The sequence below is a fragment of the Panthera tigris genome, chromosome A1 (genome assembly GCF_018350195.1).
Source record: "Panthera tigris isolate Pti1 chromosome A1, P.tigris_Pti1_mat1.1, whole genome shotgun sequence".
Taxonomy (NCBI): Eukaryota; Metazoa; Chordata; class Mammalia; order Carnivora; family Felidae; genus Panthera; species Panthera tigris.
In genome coordinates, this window is record NC_056660.1 from 124,654,956 (window position 1) to 124,677,272 (window position 22,317).

Sequence of the window (22,317 nt, forward strand, 5' to 3'; positions counted from 1 at the left end):
GGGCATTATTCTTCCATCCTTGAGTAAAATCCTCTTTTCCTTGAAGGCCCAAAGCCTGGCTTTACTATCTTCCCTTCCTCATCTCTCTTATTTGTTGACCTCCTCAAATGTCCCATCATTCACTGTGAACCTTGGCTTTTCATCTATCATCTCCCTCTTTCCCCCAGTCTATCATCATCGACATTTCAATGTCTATATGAAAGACCCATCCAGTGCTTCTTTACTTATTCAACTCTAAATACCATCACCTTCACCTATTTCAATTGACATACATTGGGTCTCACCACCACCTAAAATTATTCCACCTCTATATGCCATTACCTGGATAATAATGTCCTATCTTGTTTTCTCATTCTGGAATTCGCACTGTTTGTTCTTGACTCTTGTTTCTTCATTCTCTCTGCATTTACTTTTCTATCTAATCTAGACCCCACAAATCACTTTTACCCTTCTCCATCCAGTTTCCTCTACTGCCTTCTTTTTTGATCCTTCCATCACACATGCCCAGGAAAACTCCATGACTGAAGTACACAACCACCTGCCTTTGTGCTTCACACCTAGTCTGTTAGCCATGATGGGAAAAAAAAATTATACAAACACTTATAGTCAGGCCACTCTGAATTCATGCACTCCAAACAGGTTCTCAGTGGATGTATGGCAATCCTTCTGTTGTATGGGTAGCTTTACTCCCACTCTACAGAAATCATTTGAAACTTCTCCCTCCTTTTCTTAATCTATATCCCAGCACTTCTCACTGTCTGTAAGAGACTTCACCTTAAGGAAAATAGAATTCATCATTTGGGAACACCTTCAACTTTGTTCTACTCAATGCACAAATTTACTTTTGTCTGTACCTCTTTCTCCTTCTTTTCTCCATTGCCCAAATGGGAAAGATGTCCTGCCTTTTATCCAAATCTACTCTCTCTACTTGTAATCTGATCTCATTTGGTTCTACCATCTCTCAATATTGTATCTTCACTCGTGCCCTCACACTTACCGCTCTCCTGAAAGCATTTAAACAGGCCCTAGTATTTCCCATCTTAAAAAATACACCCATTCTCTGGGGCGCCTGGGTGGCGCAGTCGGTTAAGCGTCCGACTTCAGCCAGGTCACGATCTCGCGGTCCGTGAGTTCGAGCCCCGCGTCGGGCTCTGGGCTGATGGCTCGGAGCCTGGAGCCTGTTTCCGATTCTGTGTCTCCCTCTCTCTCTCTGCCCCTCCCCCGTTCATGCTCTGTCTCTCTCTGTCCCAAAAATAAATAAAAAATGTTAAAAAAAAAAAAAATACACCCATTCTCAACTCCACATCCATTCAGGCTCTCTCGTCCTTCAAAAAGGTATCTGCTCACTATCTCCTCTTCTTCACCTGTCATTTATTCCTTGGCTGTTGCAATCTTGGCTTTTCACTCCACTGAAGTGACTCTCACTGAGATTCCAATCCATATTGCCAAATCTAGGGGACTCTTGCAAGTCTGTATTAGAGCTCTGTGGCATTTGACCATTTGACCATGTCATTCTTTTGAAGATCTCTTCCCTGGGCTTCTGTAAAGTCATGGTCTCTGTTTCCTTTCTGCTTCTTTGGCCACTTTTTTTCAGTCTCTCTCTTTAAAAAAAAAACAAACTTTTTTTAATGTTTATTTTTGAGAGAGAGACAGAGCACAAGCTGGGGAGGGGCAGAGAGAGAGGGGAGACACAGAATCTGAAGCAGGCTCCAGGCTCCAAGTTGACAGCAGAACCTGATGTGGGGCTTGAACCCAGGGATTTCAAGCTCACGACCTGAGCTGAAGTTGGATGCTTAATCAACTGAGCCACCCAGGCACCCAGTTATTAACCTCTTTCTGTAGTCACCTCTTCCTCTGTCCAACCTGTGAATGTAGATGACCCTCAGAGCTCTGTTTTGGACCTTTTCTCTTCTACACTGAATGATCACTGCTATTTCTATGCCTAAAGTATCATCCACACTGTGTCAGTTCAAGTTTTCCAAGAAGCATCCACCAAGATGTGATTAGATATGCAAGAGATTTATTGGGAGAAATATCTGTGAAGGATAAAGGAGAGGCAGCAGAAGTAAGTTGGGAAAAGAATTTAGATCATGATATCATTTCAACAACTCACCTATGAAAGAAGAGGGTAAAGGAAAATCAGTAGGAAGAGTCTCAGACTGCCATCGAGTTCTAAGACAGTTTCAGTCAGGCGCACAGGGAATCCTGGAGCCAAAGTTGCCTTTTAAGTAGTCCTATGGCTAGCTGGGAAGTGTGGCCTTGGTGTGAACACAGTGCAGGATTCAAAGGTTGGGGGAGAGGTGGTCAGCTGGGTCTGTCAGTCAAGTGTGCTTCTCAGACCAGGTTCACCTGAAGGAAGTCTGAGCACCGCACTTTCATAGCTATCATCAATATCAGTAAATTTCAACCTTGGCAGAGCATCAGAATCCTGATGGAGCTCTTTAAAAACATATGTATCTAGATTCTGCCTCCTGAGAATTTTGATTTAGTCAGGCTTAGATGAAGCTAGACATGTTATTTGCAAAAAGCGCCATAGGCAAATCTGATTCCTAGCCAAGTTTGGAAACAAAGATCTTCATGTTGATGGCTTGAATTGCTCTATTCAGGGTAGGTCTCCACCTTGAGGTCCATACCCATATAAGCAACAGGTCTTTGCATTTGGATGTCCCAAATTAAAGTCAATATAATCTGCCCCAAGTGTGCTCCTTTTCCTGATTTCCCTACTTCAGTGAATGCCAATACCTTTCAGTGGTCCAAACCAAAAGCCATGGCATCCTAATTGATCCCTCTTTCCCTATTCCTCACTGTCTCTTACTCACCAAGTCCTGTTGACTCTGCCTTCTTGATATTTGCTGAATATCCCTCTCTTTCCTGGTGTCACTATGTTAGTTTAAGCTATCATTCTTGCCCACATTCTTGACCCCTCTAATTCATTCATTACATGACAGCAAGGTGATCCTTCCATATTTGGTGATGTCACTCTATTGTCTCCTTATGGCCTACCAGATAAAGTCCAGAATCCTTTATATATTACACAAGGCCCTACACATTTGAACCCTTGTTTATCAGTCCTGCCTTAATTCTTGTCATCATCCTGCTTCCTGCTGATCTATTTGGAGTTCTGGGAGATCTCTAGGCACTTGTTTCAGCTCTAACTTCTTCTTGGAATATACTGCCTACTTCCTTTCCTTGCTAATTCCTGGTGTCTCAAGGCTCCATTTGAATTCACTTCCTTCTTAAACCTTCCTTAAGGCCAGTGTCTCTTTCCACTTCCACCAAGATGAGTTGATGTCCTTGCACTCCCATCACATCCTACCATTGCATGTTTCACAAAGATTAATGTGATCCTTGAGGCTGTGAATGTGCCTTCTTCAATGGTACATCTCCAGGACTTGGCACACTGGAGCTCTCAAGCTGAGGTACCTTGAGGTTATGAGCCGTAGAAAGAGCACAGGCTTTGGATTTCACCATGGCCTATTTCTGAATAACCTTGGCAAACACTTAAACTCTTAGACCTCCAGTCTTCTCATTTGTAAACCGAAAAATATCCCTCTGAATTGCTAAATAGATCATCTATGTAAAGCATGGTGCCTGTCATTTGGAAGTATACCCTAAAATTCTAGTTTTTTTATTCTCTTCACTTTTGCAAGATCTCAGTTTAACACTTCATCTAATTGAATCTGATCTGTTTCCCCCTTAGAGCTGTTTCCTTCCTGTATATTAGACCATCTTCCCACAGCTCATCCACGCAGCTACCTTCCTCTTTTCTTTGATTTCTTCCATGAGCCAATTCCTGTACCTCATTGCTGAGGCAGACACCACTAATGGTTTTTGCAGAAACCGTGGCGTCAGACACAGCAGCAGATCCATAAGTTACTGCACATCCATGTGAGCAAAGGCTAGGGCTTGAATCCCCAGGTGGGAAATGATAAATATAATTGCTGAAGTGGATACCATTAATGGTTTTTGCAGAAATCATACTGTAAGATCCTCCATCATATGGACACATGAACTCCCCCAAGAGCAACCAGGATAATAAATTCTGGTGTATCAGAAGTTCTTAGCCAGATCTTGGGCATTAAAACACAACCTCACTTAAGCTTTTCCTAGGGACAAAGCAAAAGCTAGGTAACAAATCCTTCTCACCCAGATGTTCTAAAAAAAAATGACTTATGACTCCTGTCCTACATAGATTAATTAACTAACTAACTAATTAAATCTGCTAGTATTTACTGAGTACCTTCTAAGTACTAGGCACTGTGAATGGTCTAGGGATAAATACAGTTGGGAACTGAAAGCAGCTTAGCACAGTGGCTAAGATCATGGGCTCCAGTTCCTGTCTGCCTGAACTCAAATGTAGGCCCCATACTCATTACTTGTATGACCTTGATCAGCAAGCTGTGGTGTGCCTTGGTTTTCTTGAATGTAAATTGAATATATATAATAGTATATTTCTGATAAGTCTTCAAAGAATAAATGCATTAACACATGTTAAGATTTACTTAGAACAGTGTCTGCCACTGTATAAATTTAAATATGTTAACCATGATTATTGTGGGAACACAGAGGAGGGGTATCCAGCCTAGGCTTGGAGACCAGTAAGGGCTTCCCAGAGGAAATGATGTCTAAACTGAAACTGGAAGGATGATGGTAGGTGAAGGAAAAGATTATTTAGGCAGGAACTGCATATGCAAAGCTCCACAGCACAGTGACAATGATCCACAGGGGAAAACTGTTAGAGCTGCTGGGTTATAGTGCATACATGTGTACATGTGTGTGCGTGTGCGTGTGTTGGAAATAGGGGACCTAGAGAGAGAGAGATGATAAAGGTAAGCAGGTGTTCCCCCTGTCCTCCATTTGTCCCTTCTATTTAAATTCTCCTCCACCCTACTCTTTGTCCCAAGGCTGACTACTATGGACTACTTTTGTGCCTCCTTTGTTTACTGACTTCCAGTTGTTACCTGGCCAGAGAGTAGCCCTGGAAGGCCATCAGAAGGAGGGAGGAGAGTACAGGTGGGCTTACTCCTTGGTGCTCTTCCCAGGGAGCCACAGCTTCTTCCAATCACCCTTCCTCACCCACAATCTTTCCCAGGCATGAGGAAAGATTCCCAGCCCAAGAAAGCACCTAGGGAAGGAAGTCACCAAGCCTGATATTCTTTGGATCTCTGGATATTTCTAACACTGACTGGATGTTTGCAACCCTAGCCCAAGGGTCAGCCTTAAGGAGCAAAGAGAAAAAAACTCTCTTTCTCTTTTCTTAAATATTTTATTTTATTTTATTTTATTTTATTTTACTTTATTTATTTTATTTTATTTTATTTTATTTTATTTTATTTTATTTTATTTTATTTTATTTTATTTTATTTACTTTATTTGTTTTTAAGTGGGCTCCATGGCCAATGTGGGACTCAAACTCATAACCCTGGTTAGGCATGGCCTAACCATTTGATGGAAGTAGTATCTGCTTTGTACTATGACACTCGCCTCTTTGTTCTAAATACCTCAGGAGGGGCTCTAGAGATGGGATCCATAAAGTGAGTTCGCCCCACAGATTATCTAGGACAAAAATACATTGGTTTAATATGCTCATGATATTTTACCTGTTACACAAAGATTAGCAATAATGTGTATATAATGCACTATACAATTCCTGGCATGTAGAAAGCACTTATACAGTACCTGTTACTATTTTGTAAGTTAGAGATAATGGCTGATGTGATTATCATAAATTCTTAAGAAGTGATTCTTCAAAGCTCTCTCTACTGCACCCAGATGAATACAGCCCCACTTTCACAGCCTTTCTTCTTTTTCAGTTTATGTTTTTTAACTCTGTATCTGGATTCTTTCGTGTGGAGCTATCTCAATCCTATTATCACCTGCCAGGCTAATCTGTTGACTGTTCTGGTTTCCAACACTCTTCTGCTCTGCCCTTGGAAACACATCTCCAAATAGGAATAGGTCAACCACTGCAGCTGTCCCTGATTCCAACTTGCAAAGCTTTCAGGAATAGAACTTCCTCAGGGCCACCTGAACTTAAACCTTTGCCAGGCCTGAGAGCTGCTGGCACTACCAAACATGGCCTCTAGGGGCACTCGGGTCTCTCTAGTCACCAGAGCTGCAGTGGGCAGGTAGATATCACAGGAATGGACGCTTTTACATGAAACAAGTTCTTGATCCTAATGTAACTAGAAAAACACTAGACTGGTTTTATTTGCACAGTTCCCAGGTTCTGTAGGGTATGATAAAATATTTGCAAACCTGACAAATGAATAGTATCTAGAATACATAAGAAAATCTCAAAACTCAATAGTGAAAAACAAACAATGCAATTAAAAAATAAGCAAAAGACATAAAGAGACATTTCCCTGAGGAAGACACACAAATGGAAAAAAAAAAGCACATGAAAAGATATTCAACTTCATTAGCAACTAGAGGATTTCAAATTAAAACCACAAAGAAATACCACCATGCACGGCTAAAATCCAAAACACCGACGGTACCAAATGCTGCCAAGGATGTGGAGAAATCCAATCACTCATGCAATGATGGTGGAAAATGAAGAATGGTACAACCACTCTGGAAAAGAGTCTGGCAGTTTCTTTAAAAATGAAACAATTACTATACTACCCATCAGTTGCACCCCTGGGTATTTACACCAGAGAAATGAAAAATTATGTTCACACAAAATGTGTACACAAATGTTTACAGTAGTTTTATTCATAATAGCCCCACACTGGAAACATTTCAGATGTCCTTCAAAGAGTAAATAGTTAAACAAATGATGTTACACTCATATCATGTAACACTACTCAACAAAAAAAGGAAACAAACTACTAATGCGCACAACTTGGATGCATTTCCAGGGAATTATGATGAGTGGGGGAAAAAAATGCAAAAGGTTACAGAATATATGTTTCCATTTATCCAACATTTTTGAATGACAAATTAGAGAAATGGAAAACAGTGATAGGTAGGAGTCAAGGAACAGGGTAAGTGGTAGGAAGTAAGTTTGATTACAAAAAAGCATTGTGAGATATGTGGTAATGGAAGTATTTTGTTTTGTATCTTGATCTATCAATGTCCATGTCCTGGTTGTGATACTGTTCTATAGTTTTGTAAGACTTTACCATTAGGGATAAGGGGTAAAAGGATTATGGAATCGCTCTGCAATATTTCTTGCAATTGCATTTAAATCTCAAATTATCTCAAAATAAAAAGTTTAACTTAATAATGGAAAAACACTATTTAAAATTCAGCAATTGTTCAATATTGGCATAATTTACTAATATTGATCATTAGTTACTTTGGATTTACCTGTTATGCCCCTAGTTTCTTAATGTGTGTTTATTTTTGAGAGAGATAGAGACAAAGCGTGAATGGGGGAGGGGCAGAGAGAGGGAGACGCAGAATCCGAAGCAGGCTCCAGGCTCTGAGCTGTCAGCACACAGCCTGATGCAGGACTTGAACTCACCAACCATGAGATCATGACCTGAGCAGAAGTCAGATGCTTAACTGACTGAGCCCCCCAGGCTCCCACCTTTTATGCCCTTATTGAAGTCATTTTACTAATTTAAATATGACCAAACTCCCTACCTCCAACCCACACACACATGCACACACATGTACACACATTTACCTAAATATTAAATACTCCTACTCTGCAGGTCTAGTGTGGTGCCTAGCAATCTATATTTCTAGTAATCAGATAATTTTGATACATACTAAAACACTTCTTTAGGTGAAATTTGGTATCTTTCCCTTTCATTCTAAATTAATATTCCAAAGTCACCTATAAGTGATCAAGCAGTGTCAGTGATAGGACAGTGCTTTGCCAAGCAAACATCTTCCCAGGAAGTCTGGCTCCTGCTATTTCATAGGACATGTTTCCTATTGGAGTGCATAGCCTCCTACTTCCTGTGTGCATTAACACCATCTTTGCTCACCTCTCCAGACTGTATAGGTGACCCATTCAGTTTCACCTGGAGGAAAAACATGGCATTGAGAGTCTTGGGTTCAAAATGAAGGTCTCTTGAAAAGTACAGATGTTCTGACCTTAAAATAAAACCCCTACCATTACAGTTCTGGATCCTGCAAATGGTAAAGAATGAGAAGAAAGTTTCCTGTCAAAACAAAAGCTCTGGACTCCATGTAATCATATATTCTTGTCCTGGGGTAAAGGTTTGCAGCTAAGCTAAGGGATATCATTTCCTCCTAAAATCTATTTAAGGCAAACAGGGATTTAAAAAGACACACAAGTTACCTCTGATACCAAATAGCAAGAATTAAAACCTGCACTAGACAGCTGCTTGCTTCCAAAAATGTCTTGGCAGGAACACAGCTGCAACTTTTCTGAAATCTGAGGAATCAAATTCAGAGAGAAAGTTGGGGGCTAAAGAATCAAGACTTTAGAATACCAAAGCATTAGAAAGTTGAGAGGAATTTCATCAAGTAGGCAAGTAATTCATGCCAAATAAATCCATGTCAAGGCAGAGGAGCAGTGCAATGAGGCTGGGAAAGGGAGATAGATACACTTTTATATCCTAGCACTTGAAGACATTTCCAACATACTTCATGGCCAGGTGTGGACTCTTCTATCAAGCAATTGGGCTTTCTCCCAGAGGACAAAGAGATAAACTGTATGTTTTCTTCTCTCTGTTAGAGGCAGGTATGGAAGAATGAACATGGACTGAACATTCCTGAAAACTCCACTTGGTTTTTGTACTGGCCAGAGAACTCGGTTTCACATAATGAAGATTTGGGATAATTAAGCAAAGTAGGAATTAATCATAAGGAAACTTAAAGAATCTAGCTCAGAAAAGGAGTGTGAGGGGCAGCTGGGTGGCTCAGTCGGTTAAGCCTCTGACTTTGACTCAAGTCATGATCTCACGGTTTGTGAGTTTGAGCCGCACATTGGGCTTGCTGCTGTCAGTGCAGAGCCTGCTTTGGATCCTCTGTTCCCTCCCCAGCTCGTGAGTGCAAGAGTGTTCTTTGTCTCTCCCAAAAATAAACATGAAACAAGGGAAGGAAGAAAGAAAGAGAGAAAAGGAGTGCAGGGGTGCCTGGGTGATCCAGTTGGTTGAAAGGCTGACTTTGGCTCACGTCATAATCTTGCATTTGTGGGTTCAAGCCCTGCATCAGGCTCTGTACTGACAGCTCAGAGCCTGGAGCCTGTTTCAGATTCTCTGTCTCCCTCTCTCTCTGCCCCTCCCCCACTCATGCTTTGTCTCTCTCTCTCTCAAAAACAAACATTAAAAAAAAATTTTTAAATAATAATAAAATAGGGGCGCCTGGGTGGCTCAGTTGGTTAGGCATCCGACTTTGGCTTGGGTCATGATCTCATGGCTTGTGGGTTCGGGCCCCGCGTCGGGCTCTGTGCTGACAGCTCAGAGCCTGGAGCCTGCTTCGGATTCTGTGTCTCCCTCTCTCTCTGACCCTCCCCCGTTCATGCTCTGTCTCTCTCTGTCTCAGAAGTAAATAAACGTTAAAAAAAATTAAAAAAATAATAATAATAATAAAATAAAATGTTTAAAAATTTTTGAAGAAAGAAAGAAAGAAAGAAAGAAAGAAAGAAAGAAAGAAAGAAAGAAAAGGAGTGTGAACTGCGGTGGGCTAAGCAGTTAGGCCCACTGCCAAGGTCATGCCAGCCTGGTTGGGTGTCAATGCTGTTGCAGCTACTACTGCTATAAACTGAACGCTGCCAATGGCTCTGCTACCATTGAGTCCTGAGGGGCACCACTGTTGTCGACATCACTAGGGAAGCCATCTCTTCTGAGAATAGGATGAATCAGAATGAAAGGTCCTAATGATTCAGGACCTCCAGAAGCGTAGCCTATAAATTTGTATTTTAAAACATAATCCTCAAAGTGATTTTAAAGATCTCCCGATTTGGGTAGCAATTACTTAAATATGGAACACTAGTTGTGTTATTGTTCTTCTCAAGGCTTTCCTGTTTGTTTCATGTTCAAAATTACTCAATGGCTTATTACTACCTATGGAAAATGAGGTTCAGATTCCTTAGGCTGGCATGCAGCACCCCAGGTTCTCTGGCCCTACCCCATTTTTCCAGACATGTCCCCCTCTCTCCTCTGTGTACCCAACACAGCAGTCCCACTGGACTACCTTGATCATTCCACAACAGTGCTGATACTCTTCTTGGCTCTGCTCCCATTTTTACCTGCTGAAATGTCTTCATTTTTCAGGTCACCTCCACCACAAGTTTTCCTTAACTACTTCTCAGCTTTCTCTGACACATGTCTTTTTCAATACATCATATTATGACACTGACATAGATTTCTGACATATATGGTATTTATAATAATAGATAATAACCTTTGCATCACCTATTATATATACAATAGTACCTGATTCATAATAGATATTCAATAAATATATAAACAAGGGATGCCTGGGTGGCTCAGTCAGTTGAGCATCCAACTCTGGATTTCAGCTCAGGTCATGATCCCAGAGTCATTGGATCGAGGCCCCGTATCAGGCTCTGCACTGAGCGTGGAGCCTGCTTAAGATTCTCTCCCTCTCTCTCTCTCTCTCTATCTGTCTGTCTCTCTCTCTGTCCCTCTCTCCCATTCACGTGCATGCTGTCTCTCTCAAACCGAAAAAAAAAAAAGTGTGTGTGTGAGTGTGTGTATATGCATATATATACAATATAAACTATACACACACACACACACACACACACACACACACACACACAAGCCATTTTGGGAAATTTTCCAGTCAGATTTATAAAGTACATTAACCACGATAAATGTCTCCAATTAGGGGCAGAGCTGGCCACAAATTCTGGTGTTCTAAACAATAGTCCATTTTTCACATTTATAGATCATGATTCTTTAACACGAATGGATGATCACACTAAGTCCTCTCAACTACAAATGTTGCTTACACTAAAACAACTGAATATCAATACAACTATGTTTTACATAGTTAGATCATGCCCCTGCCCTCAAAAGTTAAAATTAAGAATGTCTATTAACTTAAAACAAATATTACACAAAGATCATTCCTGTCTGTGGTAGCCAGAGATAAATACTTCATTGTAAATATGTGGCAGTGAATTTGACTTAGAAAAGTCCAAAAACCAAGTATCTACTTTTTTAAGGGCTTAACCACAAAGAAAAGGTTGCTCATTTACCTCCCAGGTCAAAGTTTGAAGGCTGAGAGTGATTGGCACAATGGTGTGGTTAAAAAGGACGAAATACTGAGTTTTGGATTTCATTTCTGTGGTCACCTTATTTCAGAGAGCCATTGCTGTGAAATTATAAACAAAGTACTTCCATTTTTCTCTGTATCTTGAATGTTTCTTCTAACTAAATTTATAAAACCAAGTCAAGCCACAATGAAAATAAAAAAACAAAACAAAGCCCTTAACTCCTTTGCTTTGACCTGGCAGATCAGAACTACATAAACATAGAGGTGAAATAAGTGTGGGGAAGGGCTTTATTGATGGAACTGTGAGGTGGTCAGTGAGTCTGGAGATTCCATCCAGAATTCAATCCATACTCAGGAAAGGATTGTGAAAAAAGCCTCAACATAGGATGATCCCATGACTCTTCATTTATTCAACAGACATTTACTACATGTCTGGCACTGTAGGTCTTGGGGTAAGTAAGACATAGTCTGTCTCCTCATAGAAATTATCGTTCAGTGAAGAAAATAACTAACAAATGTTTGTACAGATGATCATCCTGCTGTGGTGACAACAGTTCCTACAAAGGAGATGCACGCAGTGCATCCTGAGATTGTGTAACAGGGGTCCCAACACCAGCTCACTTCTTGGCCTCTAGACTTTTAGTATTTACCTCTACTGTTTGTCCTCAGTTTGCTTAGCTCTTCATTTTACCCATTAGGTCAGTCCTGTCTATTCCAGCTCCCTCTTCTCCAGAGCTCTGGCAAATCATTACACCTGTGTCACTTTTATGCATCCAGAATTTGGAAAAAACAATATTATTTTCTGCATAGTACCCTAGTCTGGCCAGAGCTAATTAGAAGAATTATCATCGTGGATGATCCCAGACAAGATTCTTTAGATTCCTATCATTCTAAAACAGAATCTGCATTGTCTACAGAAGGTAGTGTGGGAGGCCTGCATTAAATGACAGCAATCCATGGCCCCCCCGCCCCACTCCAGGAACCACCAACAGTCCTCTCTCTTTCCTTCAGTGGCAATGGGAGTGTCATCATAGCCTCTATGAGATGATGCCTCATGTAAAATGCTCATAGACAGGTTTTTTCCTGCTGCACTCTCTGGGGGTTGGGAGCATTATCATTGCTCAGGCATATTTACTCAGGCCAGTATCTATAATCTTGACCAGCTAATACAATGCCCACAAACTGATAAAGTTCTTGATTTTCACATTAGTTTTTCTTATTTCCTTTTAGGTCATAAATATGGAGACCTGCTATGCTCAAAGATGCCCAGTTGTGAACATCAATCTGTGGAGAGGTAAAAGTGAGGATGAGGAGGATCAACAAAGTTCTGTACAACCCGTTTATGCAGTCACACAACATTTGTTCACCCTTCTACATACCCTTCTGCGTTTCATGCTAAAGAAGATTCAAGGTGAGAAAGATACAGTTCCAATTTCTAGGCAATAGGTTCGACTGAGCTGAAATAGAAAGATCACCTTCAAACAATAATATTGATGGTAAAAAAAAAAAAACCTAACAAAAAATTTTAATACAGAGTTAAGCTTGAAAGCAAGTAAAGGAAATTCCCAGGTGCTAGGGACACAAAACAGGAGTTGGAGCCAAACCCCTTAAGAAAATATTGACAAATCAATATTAGCCTCAGAGGCCAAGGACTATAATATTAGTGGTTTCATGGAGATGAGAGGTGAGGATTTGAGCTTCCCACAAAAACCAGGCTCACAAGGCCACTCTGCTCATGATAAAGAAATGGAAGGACACTGACCACTGACCAAGGAAGGGTCAATGAAGATATTTATCCACCAAGGGAAGGTGGCATCCAACAGAAATCAGAACCTCAAATCTGTGTCACAAGTGTGAGAGGCTACAAATTCAGACTATCCTGTGAAGATGTGAACACCAAACCAAAACATTAACCTAGAAACTTTTCCAGAGCCACTGAAAACTTTAGGACTCTAGAAGAGGTATCATATAACTATCTTGAAGAGATGTCCACCATGTTGAGAGTCCCCAAAACCACGCTGAGGTTCAGTGGTTTGCTAGGAGGACTCACAGGACTTAACATATAGTCATACTCATGGCTAGGATTTATTATACTAAAAGAATACAATGTAAAGCATAATTGGCAAAGAAAAAAAGCATATGGGCAAAGTTCGGGGAAAACCAATTACAGTTTTCCAAGAGTCTGCTCCCAGTAAAGTCACATAAGACACATTTAATTCCCCTAGCAAGGATTTGTTACAACATGTGAATGTTCCCAGAGCACCTGGGTGGCTCAGTCGGTTAAGCGTCTGACTTCGGCTCAGGTCAGGATCTTGCAGTCCCATGGGTTCGGGCCCCTGTTGGGCTCTGTGCTGACAGCTCACAGCCTGGAGACTGCTTTGGATTCTTGTCTCCCTCTCTCTCTCTGCACTCCCCTGCTCGCTCTCTCTCTCTCTCTCTCTCTCAAAAATAAATAAACATTAAAAAAACAAAAACATGTAAAATGTTCTCTACCAGGGAAGCTCATTAGAGACTCAGAGTCTGTTAATTAGGCAGTTGGTCAGGTAGGCATCCTCTCCCTATCTCATACCCAGGTGCAAGACTCTCAAGAGGAAAGTAAGCATTCATCATAAGCCAAATTGTACAATTTAAGTAGAGAGAACCACTCTGATCAGTCCTGAGAATAGTGGGACCACTCCTAAAATCTAAGTGTGAGATATAGAACCACAAAGACATCTTAAGTATTCTTATCACACACCAAAACGCTAACTACGTGATATGATGGATGTGTTACATAACTTGATTGTGAGAATTCTTTCATAATGTGTGTGTGTATATATATATATATATATATATATATATATATATATATACAAAACATCACATCGTATGCTTTAAATACAATTTTGTTTTTCAGTTATACCACAATAAAACTGGGGGCAAGGGAGGGGGAGCAAACATAAACCAACAAAACCCAAATCCATTTCTGTTAGTTACAACCAAGAATCTTGATGTATATAAGAACAATCTGGGGGCACCTGAGTGGCTCAGTTGGTTGAGCGTCCGACTCTTGATTTCAGCTCAGGTCATGGGCTCACTCTCCATGAGTTTGAGCCCCACATCGGGCTCTGCACTGACAGTGTGGAGCCTGCTTGGCATTCTCTGCCTCTCTTTCTCTCTCTCAAAAATAAATAAATAAACATTAAAAAAAAAAAAAGAACAATCTGAAATATACTTTAAAATAATATATGGGTTCTGGAGCTTCAAGATTTTTGGCACCTGGTGGGAGAAACATACACATAGAGACCTAACTATATATAATTTGGAAAATGCTGTAACAGACACACCTACAAAGCACTCTGCAAACCCAATGGAGGGAGTCTTTTTGTTGTTGAGTGGAGCAGGGTTCCAGGTCAGGCTTCCCCAGGAACTGACAAAACAGGAACTGAGTGTCTAAATATCCATAAGATTTCATCATGCAAAGAGGAGAGGGAGAAGATTTGTATTTAAAGGGAAAGTCATGATCAAATGTACGGTAGGAGGAAGCTGAGTCTGAAGATAAAGTAACTTAGGGTATGAGCACCATTACATTTAAGTTTGAAGAAAAAATAGGGAGGGTATCTGAAGAAGGATAAGGAAAATTAAGGCAGATAAGTAGGTAGAACTAAGTTCTATAAAACCTTAAATTGACATTCCAAAATATTTGAACATTATTCTTGTTGGATTTCTGTCACTTTTAGAGCCAAGGCATATTGGACCATCACCTGCATGAGCTGGTGGGAGAGGAGTGGGTCACTGAAATGAGGAATGGATTGGAGCCAGAGGGCAATCATCCAGCCCCAAGGCTAGTCACTGAAAACAGGACAAAAACCAGTAAATTATTTTAGGTTTAAAGAGCCTTATTCAGATAAAAGAACAAAGAGGAAACAAAAGACATACTGGAGAAACAGAAAACAATTAGCAAGATGATAAATTTAAATCTAACTATATCAATAATTACAACCCTAATTAAAAGACAAAGATGATCATGTATCAATTTTGGCTCATCAGTTGTGTTATGGACTGAATTTTGTCCCCCCACAAATCCCTTTCTTGAAGTGCTAATCCAGAGTGACTATATCAGGAGATACGGTTTTAGGAGCTAATTAAGGTTAAATGAGGCCATAAGGGTGGGGCTCTAATTCAGTAGAACTGTGGCCATATAAGGAGAGGAAGAGAGGTAATCTTTGTCTCTGTCTCCCTATCAGTGTGTGTGTGTGTGTGTGTGTGTGTGTGTGTGTGTGTGTGTGTGTGTGTGTGAGATTTTACCCAGAAAAGGAAGAAGGCGTCATCTGCAAGCCAGGAAAATGGCCTTCACCACCAGTGACTGAATAGACTGGGTCCTTCGTCTTGGATGTCTGTTTCCAGAACTGTGAAAAATAGTATCTGTTGTTTAAGCTACCCAGTCTATGGAATTTGTTATGGAAGACAAAGCTGAGAAAAAAATGCAACAAATGTACTACATTAAGGCAAGAAGTCAATAATAGGGAAACTGGGGTGCAGGAGTAAAGGGATCTATGGGAACACTAGTAGTTTTCACTTAATTTTTCTGTAAAGTCAAAACTGCTCAAAAAAGATAGTCTATTAGTTTTTTTAAAGGCAGAAATTATCCAACTGGTTATAGAAGCAAGATTCCCTGTATAGCACATATAAGAAATGCACATTATAAAGACACAAAAGGTTAAAAGAGAGACGACAGGAAAAGATATATCAGACTAATGCTAATCAAAATAAAGCTGAAGAACCTATATTAATATCAAGACACAAAAGGTTTGAAAGCAGAGAGTCTTTCCAGAGACACAGAAAGTCAATTCATAATGACAAAGTGTCAACCTACCACAAGGACACAACAATCTTAAACATTTATGCAATAACAGAGCTCCAAATAAACATAAAGCAAAAATGTACAGAACTGCAAGGAATAGTAAATAAATCCATAATTATAGTCAGAGATTTCAATAACCCTCTCTCAAGAATTAATAGAACAAATAAAGGAAAAGTCAGTAAAGCTATAGAAGACTTGAACACTGTCAACCAACTTGACCTAGTCAATGATTATAGAACACTGCTTCCCTAAACAGCAGAAAACATACTCTTTTCAAATGCATACACAATATTTACCAAAATACATCATATTTTGAAGTCTTGACAAATTTCAAATGATTCAAGTAATTGTATATTTTATGACCAGTGTGAAATTAAAAATCAACAACAGAGGGGTGGGTGGTTGGCTGGGTGGCTCAGTCAGTTGGACGGATCATGACTCAGGTCATGATTGCATGGTTCGTGAGTTCGAGCCCCACATTGGGCTTGCTGTCAGCCTGTCAGCATAGAGCTCACTTCAAATCCTCTGTCCCCCTCTCGATGCCCCTCCCCTACTTGTGTTCTCCCCAAAATAAATAAATATTTTTTTTTAATTTTTTTTCAACTTTTTTTATTTATTTTTGGGACAGAGAGAGAGACAGAGCATGAACGGGGGAGGGGCAGAGAGAGAGAGACACAGAATCGGAAACAGGCTCCAGGCTCCGAGCCATCAGCCCAGAGCCCGACGCGGGGCTCGAACTCACGGACCGCAAGATCGTGACCTGGCTGAAGTCGGACACTTAACCGACTGCGCCACCCAGGCGCCCCAAATAAATATTTTTAAAAATCAATAACAGAAAGATCTTTGTGAAATCTCCATATACATTTGACCCTTGAACAACATGGAGGTTAGGGACGCTGATCTGCCACACAGTCAAAAATCCACATATAACTTTTGACTCCCCGAAACTTAACTAATAGCCTACTATTGACTGGAAGCCTTACTGATAGCATAAACAGTCAATTAACACATATTTTGTATGCTACATGTATTATATACTGTAAATATAGCTTATTTATACAATAAAATAAGCTATAGAAAAGAAAATGTTATTAAGAAAATTGCAAGAAAGATGGGAATGCAAGCTGGTACAGCCACTCTGGAGAACAGTATGGAGGTTCCTCAAAAAATTAAAACTAGAACTACCCTACGATCCAGCAATTGTGCTACTAGGTATTTATCCAAGGGAAACAGGTGTGCTGTTTCGAATGGACATATGCACCCCAATGTTTATAGCAGCACTATCAACAATAGCCAAAGTATGGAAAGCGCCCTAATGTCCATTGATGGATGAATGGATAAAGAAGATGTGGTATACACACACACACACACACACACACACACACACACACACACACACACAATGGAGTATTACTTGGCAATCAAAAAGAATGAAATCTTGCCATTTGCAACTATGTGGATGGACCTGGAGGGTATTACGCTAAGTGAAATTAGTCAGTCAGAGAAAGACAAAAATCATATGACTTCACTCATATGAGGACTTTAAGAGACAAAACACATGAACATAAGGGAAGCGAAACAAAAATAATATGAAAACAGGGAGGGGACAAAACATAAGAGACTCTTAAATATGGGGAACAAACAGCGGGTTACTGGAGGGGTTGTTGGAGGGGATGGGCTAAATGGGTAAGGGGCACTAAGGAATCTACTCCTGAAATCATTGTTGTACTATATGCTAAATAATTTGGATGTAAATTTAAAAAATTAAATTAAAAATAATAAAAAAAGAAATTAAATTACCTTTGCAATTCAAAAAAATAATTGCAAGAAAGAGAAAATACATTTACAGTACTATACTGTATTTATGGTAAAAAATCTGTGTATAAGTGGATCTGCTCAGTTCAAACCTGTGTTGTTCAAGGGCCAACTATAATTGGAAACTAAATAGCACACTTTTAAACAACAAAGGTGACAAAGGAAAGTAATCAAAATTAAAAAAAATATTTTGAACAGAGTGAAAATGAAAACACAACATATCAAATAGTAGGGGATGCCTAAGTGGTAGAGTGAACAATGGCACCCAAATATGTTCACATCCTAATCTCTAAAACCTGTGAATGTTACCTTGTATCACAGAAGGGACTTGCAGATGTGATAAATGAAGAATCTTAAAATGGGGAGATTATGCTGAATTATTAGAGTAGGCCAATGCAATCACAGTAATCCTTATATGAGAAACTGAGGAGGAGTCAGAATCAGAGGAAAGAACAATGTGATGACAGAAGCAGAGACTGAAGTGATACAGTCTGAAGATATAAAAAGGGCCCTTGAGCCAAGAAACACAGACAGCATTAGAAGCTATAAAAAAAGGGGGGGGGGGGCAGACTGGTTGATTCAGTTGGTAAAGCATACAGCTCTTGACCACAGAGTTGTGAGTTTGATCCCTGTATTGGGTATAAAGACTACTTAAAAAAAAAAAAAAAAAAAAAAAGCTGGAAAGGACAAAGAAACATAGTCTCTCCTCAAAGATTCCAAAAGGAGCCAGCCCTGCCAATACCTTGACCTTAGGTCAGTAAATCTGAATTTGCATTTTTAATCTCCAAAATTATAAAAGGACAATTTTGTATATCTTTAAGCCATTAAGTTTGTGGTGATTTGTTACAAAGACAATACAACAGGACTCTGATATAGCCCTTTAAATACTACTTAGAAGGACATTAAGAAGAATATATACCCGACTTTTGCCTTAAGAAACTAAAAGCAAATTCAAAGTAGCAGAAGAAAGCAAATGATAAAAATCAGAGCAGAAATCAATGAAAAATAAAAGAGAAAAACAACAGAAAAATCATGAAACAAAAAGGCTGGTTCTTTAAAATCAATAAAGTTGAGGGGCAGCCAGGGTGGCTCATTTGTTAAGTGTCGGACTTTGGCTCAGGTCATGATCTCGTGGCTTGGGAGTTTGGGCCCACGTTGGCTCCATGCTGACAGCCTGGAGACTGGAGCCTGCTTTTGATTGTGTCTCCTTCTTTCTCTGCCCCTCCCCTGCTTGTGCTCTGTCTCTCAAAAATAAATAAATGTTAAAAAATTTATTTTTCATCAATAAAGTTGATAAACCTCTAGCCAGATCGACCAGAAAAAGAAAAAGAAGACAAAAATTACCAGCATCAGGAATGAGAGAAGTGATAGCCCTACAGATACAACTGATGCTAAGATAATGATAAGGAATTTCCTTTGTGCTGATCCTGGGCAGGGCCCCACTTGTCCCTTTCAGACACCTTGGAGGGCAAGGGGCTGAAGAGGGCCAGACCCAGGTTTCAGGGGCACAAGCAGGGCAGCTTTTGGCTGTGTACATAGGGTGCTTTATTCTCCATAGAGTGATACATGCTAAGATGGGCTGGGTTGGGCCAATGTCCCCATATGTACAGAATTGAATAAAGTGGGTCTCTGAGGAAAAAAAAATGATAAGAAAGTATTACAAATAACTTTGTACTAAAAACTTCGACAACTTAAATGAGAAAATGGACAGATTCTACAAATTATGAAAGTTGCCTCAAGAAAAAATAGATAACTTCAATAGCCCTACATCTGTTAAAGAAATTGAATTTGTAGTTAAACTCCCTCCTCCAAAGAAAATTGCAGAGTCAGTGGCTTTACCAAGTTCCACCAAATATTTAAGGAAGAAACAATACCAATTATATACAAACTCTTCCAGTAAATTGGAGAGGATGAAATAATTCCCAATTCATCCTATGAGGCCAGCATAACCATGACACCAAAACCAGACAGAAAAAAAAAAGACCAATATCCATCATAAATACACATGCAGATATTCCAGACAAAATGGCAAGTGTAAACTGTATCCAATATATCCAACAATATATAAAAATGATAATACATTATGATTACATGGGGTCTATCCTTCTGTATCCCCCATTATGTGGGGCTTGAAGAAAATGAGAATACAAGATTGGTTTCATATTCAAATATCACTCAACATAGCTCACCATACATGATTATTTTTTAGCTACAAAACTAAAACAACAACTATCTATGTAATCATGTAAAAGATGCTGTAAAAAAAAATGTTCCCCGATAAACAAACAACATCTCTCAGAAAACTGGTACTAGAAGGGAACTTACTTAGTCTAACAAAGTACAATTACAAAAAAAGTGACAGCTAACATTATATTTAATGGTGGAAATTAAATGTTCATCCCCCATAAATTCAGGAGTAAGATGAGAACGTGTACTTTTGACATTTTGGTGCAACATTATATGGGTGGTCCTAACCAGTGCAACGAGGCTAAAGTAATAAATAAATAGATAGCAGTCATATTAGAAAGAAAGAGGTCAAACTGTCTTTATTTATAGAAGAAATATGGAAATTTCTATATAGAAAAAGATGGAATCTTCTTAAAAGCTACTAGAATTAATATATGAGTTTAGAAATGTTGCAGCATTCAAGGACAATATATAAAAATCAATTGTATTTCTATACACTAACAATATGAAAAACTTAGGGTTAAGTCTGACAAAAGATATGCAAGGTACATACAAAACTATAAAATATTGCTGAGAAAAATTAAGGAAGACTTTAATAAATGGAAGAGATGAAAGGTCAATTCTTTTCAAACTCATCTATAGCTTCAACACATTCCCAATAAAAAACCCAGCAGGTTTGTTTGTACTATTAGACAAGTTGATTCTAAAATTCATATGGTAGTGCAAAGGACTAAAATTGCCAAAATGTCTTTGAAAGAGAAAAAGCAAAACTGGAGGATCAACACTACCTCATTTATAAAGCCACAGTTATCAAGATAGTATGTCATTGAGAGAGACGATAGATCAATGGACCAGACTAGAGAGTCCAGAAAGAAACCTACACCTATATGAACAGCTGATTTTTGACAAAGGTGCAAAAGCAATGCAGTGGACAAAAGATAGCTTTTTCCACAAATAATGCTGGAGCATTATAAACAAAAATGAATTTTGACCCACATCTTGTGTCATTAAAAGATTAACTCTAAATGGATTATAGATACAATTGTAAAATAGAAAACTATAAAATGTCTATAATAATAAAAAAAAAAAAAAAACAGGAGAAATTCCCAAATCGTGGTTACCACTGGTTAAGCAAAATTTCTTAGATATAAAACCAAGAAGAAAACAAAATTATAAGTTGTACTTCACCAAAACTAAAAATTTCTGGTTGGTCTTCAAAAGAAATTATTAAGAAAATGAAAAGAGGGATAACTCATGGGTTGAGCATCCAACTCTTGATTTCAGCTCAGGTCATGATCCCAGGGTTATGGGATCAAGCCCCATGTCAGGGTCCAAGCTAAACGTGGAACCTGCTTAAGATCCTCTCTCTCTCTCTCTCTCTCTCTCTCTCTCTCTCTCTCTCTCTCTCTCTCCCTCCCTCCCTCCCTCCCTCCCTCCCTCCCTCTGTTCCCCTCCTCCCCGACTTGTGTTCTCTTTAGTTCTTTCAAAGAAAAAAAAGAAAGGAAGAAAAGAAAATGAAGAAGAAAAAGAAAAAGCCCCAGATGGGGTGCCTGGCTGGCTTAGTCAGTGGAGTGTGCAACTCTTAATTTCAGGGTTGTGAGTTCAAGCCCCATGTTGGGTGTGGAGATTACTTAAAAATAATTTTTTTTAAAAAAGAAAGAAAGGAAGAAAAGTCACAGAGTGGGAGAATATGTTTGTAAGTCATATTTCTGATAAAGGTCTTATATTAATTATGTATAAAGAATTCTCAAAACTCAGTAATCAAATTTAAAGGCAGGGATTCAAAGAGATATTTATACACTCTTGTTCTCTGCAGCATTATTCACAATAAAGTGATAGGGGAAAGTGATCCAAGTGTCCATTTATGGAGGAATGAATTTAAAAAAACATGTTATATACACACAATGGAATATCTGGCCTCTTAGGAAAGAAATCCTGACATATACTACAGTTTGGATGACTCTTGAGGAAATTATGCTAAATGAAATAAGCCAGTTACAAACCAGATGATTCCATCGATAGGAGATACTTACGATGAGTCAAATTCATAGAGATGGAAAGTAGAATGGTGGTTGCCACAGTTGGGGGGTGCGGGAGAATAAACACAATAAACTATTACGGTTTTACTACGGTTTAATAGATACAGTTTCAGTTCATCAAGATGAAAGAGCTGTGGCAAAGGATGGTGGTGATAGTGGCACAACAATATTTAACGCCATTGAATTTTACATATAAAAGTGGTTAGGATGGTAAATTTTATATTAAATGTATTTTAACACATTTAAAAAAATTTTTTAAGATTT

At 39.2% G+C, this 22,317-nt stretch overlaps 1 protein-coding gene across 2 annotated transcripts in view; it reads right to left on the bottom strand.

Moving 5' to 3' along the window:
- The window catches only part of MIER3 (MIER family member 3), a 72,840-nt gene extending 71,243 nt beyond the window's left edge, over nt 1-1,597 (bottom strand). For both annotated transcript variants that reach the window (XM_042987119.1, XM_042987129.1), the window contains exon 1: nt 1,365-1,597. In XM_042987119.1, the coding sequence (XP_042843053.1) occupies nt 1,365-1,371 (7 nt within the window). In that variant the 5' untranslated portion in view covers nt 1,372-1,597. The remainder of the gene's footprint in view (nt 1-1,364) is intronic.
- Nucleotides 1,598-22,317: the final 20,720 nt, after the last annotated feature.